Source organism: Trifolium pratense, linkage group LG3 (assembly GCF_020283565.1).
Source record: "Trifolium pratense cultivar HEN17-A07 linkage group LG3, ARS_RC_1.1, whole genome shotgun sequence".
NCBI lineage: Eukaryota > Viridiplantae > Streptophyta > Magnoliopsida > Fabales > Fabaceae > Trifolium > Trifolium pratense.
Window position 1 is genome coordinate 24,069,482 of NC_060061.1, and position 7,409 is coordinate 24,076,890.

General features: G+C 32.9%; 1 protein-coding gene across 1 annotated transcript; it reads right to left on the minus strand.

Moving 5' to 3' along the window:
• Nucleotides 1–1,015: 1,015 nt before the first annotated feature.
• On the minus strand, nt 1,016–7,159 carry LOC123917713 (tricalbin-3). Its single transcript, XM_045969516.1, has 9 exons — nt 6,003–7,159; nt 5,252–5,493; nt 4,296–4,314; nt 3,723–3,940; nt 3,464–3,573; nt 3,282–3,380; nt 1,637–2,084; nt 1,383–1,515; nt 1,016–1,256 (listed from the first exon to the last, which is right to left on the minus strand). The coding sequence occupies exons 1-8, from the start codon at nt 6,827–6,829 to the stop codon at nt 1,427–1,429; spliced, it is 2,052 nt and encodes a 683-aa protein (XP_045825472.1). The 5' UTR covers nt 6,830–7,159; the 3' UTR covers nt 1,016–1,256; nt 1,383–1,426.
• Between the last annotated feature and the right edge of the window lie 250 nt (nt 7,160–7,409).

Consider the following 7,409-nt stretch of genomic DNA (forward strand, 5'->3'; position numbering starts at 1 on the left):
ATTAAAAAATTGATGTATTACACTATATTATAGACTAAATACATTCATTTTTCAATGTATCTAAAAAGTCAACTTCTTCTTGTATTAAGGACTAGAGGGAGACTTTCTAAAAAAAAAAGGACTAGAGCGAGTAACATATTAATTTTGTTTTTATACATCTATTACTAATATATTAGAATCAATTACCATCAAAGTTCCAAATTTATCCTTATTACTTTTAACCACGTTGCAAGTTTTATATCCTTCATTATAATTTCACTAAAATAAATATAAAAAAAATATAGAAAGATGATATGCTTAAAAATAGGAACAAAATAGATTATAGATAGGAACAAAACATAACAATCTATACATAAAAATAGGAAAAAAAATTAATAATAATATAATAAAGTTAATTAGTATCAAACTTATAAACTACCCTAAATATTTCTAATAAAATTTTTAATTTTTAATTAAAAATATATACGGGACAAAATGAGAATGTTCTGTACTGATTGTTTGATTAAATATGGAGTAGTCATTAATGCCTTTTTCACTTATAATTTGCTGATATGGTTTTAGATGCTGGTTTTGTCGTGCAAATTTAGCTCATAGTCACTCTGTGTACTGATGTTTTTGTCTGTTTAGGCAATAACTCTTTTCTTTTAAGTGAATGGTACTATTACATTGTAATCCACTCGGTTTTCTCTGATGATTGAATTTGCTTTACTGTCATTAAATTAAAAAAACAACTAGGTTGTAAATCAATTTGTTTAAACAATAAATCAAATGAAGAGTCAAATTCTATTTTAGCGAGCAAGTGTGATTTTGCTCTTGAATCCGTTGCCAACATTGAAACAAACATGGTTGCTAAACGGTTAGGGTTGCATAGATGTTAGATTAAATTACTACGGTTCTGATTTTCTTGTAATTTTTTTACCCTCAAACACCATCAGCAATCACTGATATATTAAAAATGTCATTCTCTACGTATTGGAAAGGTTATAAAAAATGTTGCGGACAGGTGAAATGGTAAAAAAAAAAAAAAAAACTGTTATTCTATTTTATTATTGCCTGGTATAAAAACAATATCGTGCATTTGCATATATACGAACAAGTAATATATGTTCAAGCTGAATTAAAATTTGTAGCTCTCACAAAACGAAGCCAAGAATCACGCGCTGCTAGTAGTGCTTTCCTCCGCAGCAGTACTCATGAATATACAGATACCATACTAGCTAGAAGAAAAATCATCTGATTAAAATCTACTGCACAACCTGCCAGGGAAAAAACAATCGACATAAAACCTTGTTAAATCTTTATGGCATGATTGTTGTAATATAATGGATAAAAACAAGCTTACTAAAGTTGAATTTAGAAAGCAAGGAAGGCTTAAGAATTACTTTAGCTGAACCAAGATGAAGATTGAAAGCAGCAGAACACCATCTTAAGGATTGAAGATACTTGAACCACTGATATTGACAGCAATTAGTATTGCTATGCTAGTAATCACAGCAAGCCAAATTAATGCTGATCCTGCATTTGAAAGTTTTAATTTTCGTCATGAATATGGGATGCTTTATGAATCTTATAAACATTCAGATAATACATGTCCATGTTAGACGAGGTTAAATTAGAAATTATAAGAGCATTGTACCTCCAGAACCTTGAGAAGTATCAGAACTAGAAGGAATTGATTCCGTGTTGGCAACAGGAGATTTTGATACTTTAGATCCTGTATTTGAGCCATTATCCAAACCTTTGGTATACCCTGCTTCAGATGCTACTATCCCTTGAAATTCTTCGCTAACAATTATTGCAGCCAAAACATCCATAAATGATTCTTTATCTGTTTGGTCCACAGAACCTCTTACACCATTATCAGTGTCATTTGCTTCTTCTGTATCGGACAACTCATCGTCTGAAACATCTATATCAATGGAATCCTCCTCGGTCTTGTCATCTTCCTCATCTTCCACATATGCTTTATACGTTAGTCTAAGCAATATCTCCCCAGATGAGCCCTTTCTTAAAAACCCCCAACCCCCTTGTAAAACCACAATTCTGTCTGTTGGTACAGTGTCTTGAAGAGATCCCAAATCAACCTGAAAACATTTTCAAATAAGAAACATACACAAATGGAAAATACAAAATCAACTACAAAATCCCACATTTTTTATTCAATTTCCAACATTGAAACTCAATACGACAAAGCCTAGCCCGTTGAAGGAGGACAACATACAAATATCAATTTATCTCTTTCGATTCAATTTTTTGTTGGGAACTGAAAATATCTCTAATAGTTATGCACAACACAATAAGGGAGCTCAACTCCTTACAACAGAGGAACACAAATTTAATGGCAAAAGTATGAAAAGAAAGAATCATACCCAGAGACTGCAACAAGCAATCTCCACCCAAGCCAATGCCTACCAACTTCCCCACAAAACTATCCTCTCCCTCCCTTCCTGAAACCCCCTACACCCTTCCCATGAACAACCAACTTTCTCCCAACCAGGACACTCTTCGTTCACACATTGAAAGTTGTCGGTATAGTAATTCCACGCTTGGGCCGGCCTAAGGCCCAAGCTTCTAAAGCAAGAGCTTTCATGTATCAAAAGGCCTAAAAAAACGTATAGCAAGTAAAAGTCCTCAAGTGTAAAATATTCTCTTAAGTATTGCCGACACTGTCCACACGTGCACTAGAAAATATTCTCTAACATCATCCTTCCCCACAATCCGACTACTACCCACAATGTTTGAGTGTCTAACATTTCTACCTTTGGGCTTCTTATTTTTACTGGCCACAGTTCTTAGTGACTAAGCAAAAACAATTAGAAGAAAACCATATTCATACCCAATAAACTCCAATTCATACCCACTATACACTCTAAATCATTCGGTGTAATAGCATATAGTAAACCTACAAAGAATCTTCAATAAGATTAAATTATTTAAGCATCTATATTTTTTTAAAAATCACCAATCCCATCTAATAGTAATCTAACTCATCAAAGAATCCACTTGCAATAATAATGACTCGGACACAGGGCATCAAACCGGCCTTTTAATGCGAAAATGTTTGAAAAAGTGACCACAAAAGCCAGGTTATTGATTTTAAATTTTAGCAAGCAGCATTATGGACCAAAGACAGACATGATGTTAAGCAGCAAGTTCCAAAAAAACAACAACTAATTGTATTATCTATGCACAGTAGACTGTGAATGAAATATAAAACTAATAAATAGAGAAAGAAATAAAACATCACCCAAATACTTTTGGCATTGTAGCATGATACATACCTCTCCTTTACCAATAGGCAAATCTGCAAATCCCAGTGCGTCTTTTACTTGGATACTTAACTTTTGCTTTTTAGGGTTGGAAACAAGCATATGGAAATCCTGTAGTGCTAGAACATATGAATACAACGAAAAGTGTAGAAATAACATAAATAAAGATGAATCGGAAAATCCAAAAACAACACCTGATTCCAAATTGGCATTCCAGGGGCCCCAATAACAGTAGTTTGACTGTTCTTTTTGCTGCGTATGGTTTGATCTCCAAGGCTAAGAACAACATAAGGATCTGTCTTGCCTGGAAAAATAGCAGAACAAAAAATTGAGTAAGGTAGATAATACATCATATTTGACATTATTTCCTAACAAAAATGTTCACATCGAGTACAAAAAATCCAAAAAAGGCAGCAACCAACTTAACAGCAAAAACAAGACAATAGATTTTACCAAAAATATATGGAAGCTTTCGAGCATCCACAAGAGTGACTGATAATTCACCAACGGAATCCTTGTTTCCTTCTTGCATTTCTCCAGATTTAACATCATCAGCAACAGGACCAACTGTAACGGGACCAACAGCTTTTCCCTTTTGGAAATCCAAAACGATTTTGTTTGGCCGTACAAATAGTCTAGGTAAATCTACTGTAAGAAGTTTAGTCAAAAACCTGCAAGAGATGGTCCAGAATAATTACATTATTACAACTAGTAACAGGAAAAAAACAACAAATTCCACAGCCAATCTAAAGATAGTAAATCCTTTAGGATGAAGAGAATATTGAATCAGTAGACTAAAGAGAAACAAAGGAAAAATCAACTTTTAAATTTTTTAAAATTGTATAGCTATTTGCTATCTGGAGTAACAAAATAGAGTTACTTTCTATAATTAGTAACATGTTCTAATAAAACTTCATAACTAGTACTACTTTAAAAATGCATTCACACAGCACAAGTACACACATACTGCATCACAAGCATCAATGCAATGAACTTATAAAAGTAAAAAAGACAAATGGAACTTACATCGAGAGGACTGGAATTGCTGAACATGCCCAATGATGCACAAAAGAAGAAAAGAAAAAAAACAAAAATGTTAGCAACAATAAATTAGATATTCTTCAAAATTATGTATTTGAGATGCAAGGAAATGATATGTTGCCTTTGACTTAACAAAAACAATAAAACAAACTCCGTATATTATTAAAATCAAAATAACACATGGGAAATAACTATATTAAATATAAAACAATCAACAAGTCTTAACCCAGTAGCTTAAGCTTTTGGGACAGCTTCTATAACCAAGTGATCAAGCGTGTTATCATGTTTACCATCATTCCTCTAAAATAAAAAAATAAATTTAAGTGCAACATAGATGCACCTGTGTAATGTCCATAGTCCATACCATTAAAAATTTCCTATGTATGGAGATGCTTAGATACAAAGCTAATCAAGAGCCTTCACTTAACATCTTCAATGTTTGGGAGAGCTTATTTGTGACACATTGTAAGTTGGTGGCAAAAAGGGAGGATCGGTGGTTTTATTAGTAAATTGGTCATTAAGACTTCACATTCGCAAGCAAAGAGGAGGTATCAAACTAGTCCTTATAACCATTAAAACCAACCATACCAACTGATATATAACTATTTTCAGCACCAGGAATCATGTATAAGTCCTTTGTAGAAAGATGAGAATTGGCCCAAAATTAAATCATTCAAACAACTATGCTATTCTTTGTCAAACAGCTTTAAGAAGTAAGATGATAATCACTTGTTTTTGTGATTAGCTAGCCCATTGGACCATGGTGTAGTATAGATTATCAGTTTGTGTCGAGCAGGCATAGATGATATTCACAGTACATCTTGTTTTTGTAATCATTTTCTAAAATAATCTGCATTTTTAGTTGAATTGCATACAGGGGCACTGGGATCCAAGTAAATATATAGAATATAATTTCTAAGATTTAAAAAAATTTGACATACCCATTAAATTGAACAAACGAAATGGAGACAGCTCAAACTTGATCTTTGGAAGTGAAACAAAAGCCCATGAAGCAGCTCCAACCCAAGGTGCTGTTGGTATTAGTCGCAATTTTACCCAAAGTTCACCATCAATGTCAAAATCTCGAACACCAACAGGTACAACAATTGGAATAATGCCAAATTTCAGAGAAAGACTTAACAACATACGAGCACCTCCGGTATACCTAAGGCCTATCTGGTACCTAGATAAAACCATGTGAAATAAATTGCTTATATTAAGCATAAGATAATCAAAACCTAAATAACACAATAGCCTTGGATCTCAGGAATATACATCTGTAATTACAATTACTAAAAATGCTCCAAAATCCAAAAGTGGTCATTTCTATAAAAGATGTGATAAAAGAAGGTTACCAAAACAGAAATTCTAGTCAAATGAATCATACTAAGCTAAAATATCAAATTTTCCAATATTTGATAGCCAACAAAACATTTAACTTAAGCTGTGATATCATTTGATTAGTACTATATCAAGAGCATATATATATATATATATATATATATATATATATATATATATATATAAAAGTAAAAAACATCGGTTTGAAAAAATGACTGCATTGAAAAAAGAACCATTTTCAGAAGACAACATTAAACAAAGAAACAACAATTAACCAAGTCAAGAGTTAGTTATTCATACAATAATAGTAATTAACAATGTAGTAAAGAACAATAGAGAAGCAAAACATACTGTAAATCATTGACACGTCGAGAAGTCCTACGTTCAACATTCCTAACAGACAAAGGTTCATCCCCTAATGAAAATTGCTTAATCTCAACTCTTTCAACATAATCAGGCTTCTTTAAATCATCAATAACAGGTTGAAGTAACCCAATAATCCAATTCTCAAGTCCACCTCTATAAACCTTCCATAACTTCCCTAACACCATATTCACCCATTCAACTGACTCTTTTCTCTGCAAATCCTTTTCCAAAAATAAACTAAAACTAGTAGGCACTTGTGGCCACACACCACGAAAACTATCTTCACTACTAACTTTGTTTCTTCTTCTCCTAAAAGTCCATAATTTATCAAAAACAACACCAACAAAGAAAAAAAACACAAACAAACCAGCAACGTTTCGGTTAATTGGAGGCGACGGAATCGGGTGAATTACACCCAATTGAGTTCTAAGCTTATCAACAATTGGATCTTCTTGAAAAGTAGTGAAATTTGAACCCAATTGAACCTTTGAATCTCGTAATTCACCACTTTGAAGTTCTTCATCATCATGATTTGAAATAGTGTTACTGTTATTATTATCAAGAACAAAACTTTTTGCACCCCTTGTTGCAGAATTGGGGAATTCGTGGTTCCAATTGGAATCACGTTGTTTGTGAATTGAAGAAGAGTAAAGGGTCCATTTTTTTCTTCGGAATTTTCGATATGAGTAATAATTTGAAATGAAGCGTTTTTTCATGGTTTTGGAAAGGGGAAAAGAAACGAGAGAAGAATCATTGTTGTTGCAGGGACAAAGAGAGAAATGAAAAGTGGGAGAAGCTTGTTGAAGAATCATCAATGGCTTCTAGTACTTGTTGAAATTGCAACATTAAAAACAACATGAATGTTGAAATTGGAATTGAATTGAATGATTATGAGAAATGGAAGTGAGAAGAGCCATGAATGAATGAATATGCTAGCCAGCGCCTTGAATGAAAGTGTGGAAAATGAAATTTGAGAGAAAATTGAATTGAAGAAAGATTGGACACGGTTTTTAGTGGGAATTTCAACCTAGATTTTTGGCCTCACAAATATTGACTACGTGGATTATCATTATGACTCAGGAGATGAAGTTCCACTTTGTGTTTTTCATTTATCATGTCTATTCTATGGTCGGTTGTAACAGAAAAAAATTAAATTGTATGGTCGGTTAATAGGTTAAGGGTGCGTATTCGAATACTTTCGAATTTTTTATAGTTGTATCATGGACAAAAAATTGTCATGTGGTGTGAGGGATAAAAATTCTTGTTTTTGTTTCTCTTGCTACCTAATTTGTCAAGTCCCATGCAACAAAAGTTGTCTGGTCCCAGTTTTTTAGCATATCAAACACATCATTCTTTTCACACCTATGTGATTCTCGCGTGTTTTGTTCGTTT

Excerpts from the sequence above, each read along its gene's own strand:
- LOC123917713 (XM_045969516.1), bottom strand. The coding sequence starts at position 6,829 with ATGATTCTTCAACAAGCTTCTCCCACTTTTCATTTCTCTCTTTGTCCC. Across the intron at positions 3,574-3,722 it reads AAAGCTTCCATATATTTTTG|GCAAGACAGATCCTTATGTT; the intron begins GTAAAATCTATT and ends CTATTTTTCCAG. Across the intron at positions 2,085-3,281 it reads TGCCTATTGGTAAAGGAGAG|GTTGATTTGGGATCTCTTCA; the intron begins GTATGTATCATG and ends AAATGTTTTCAG.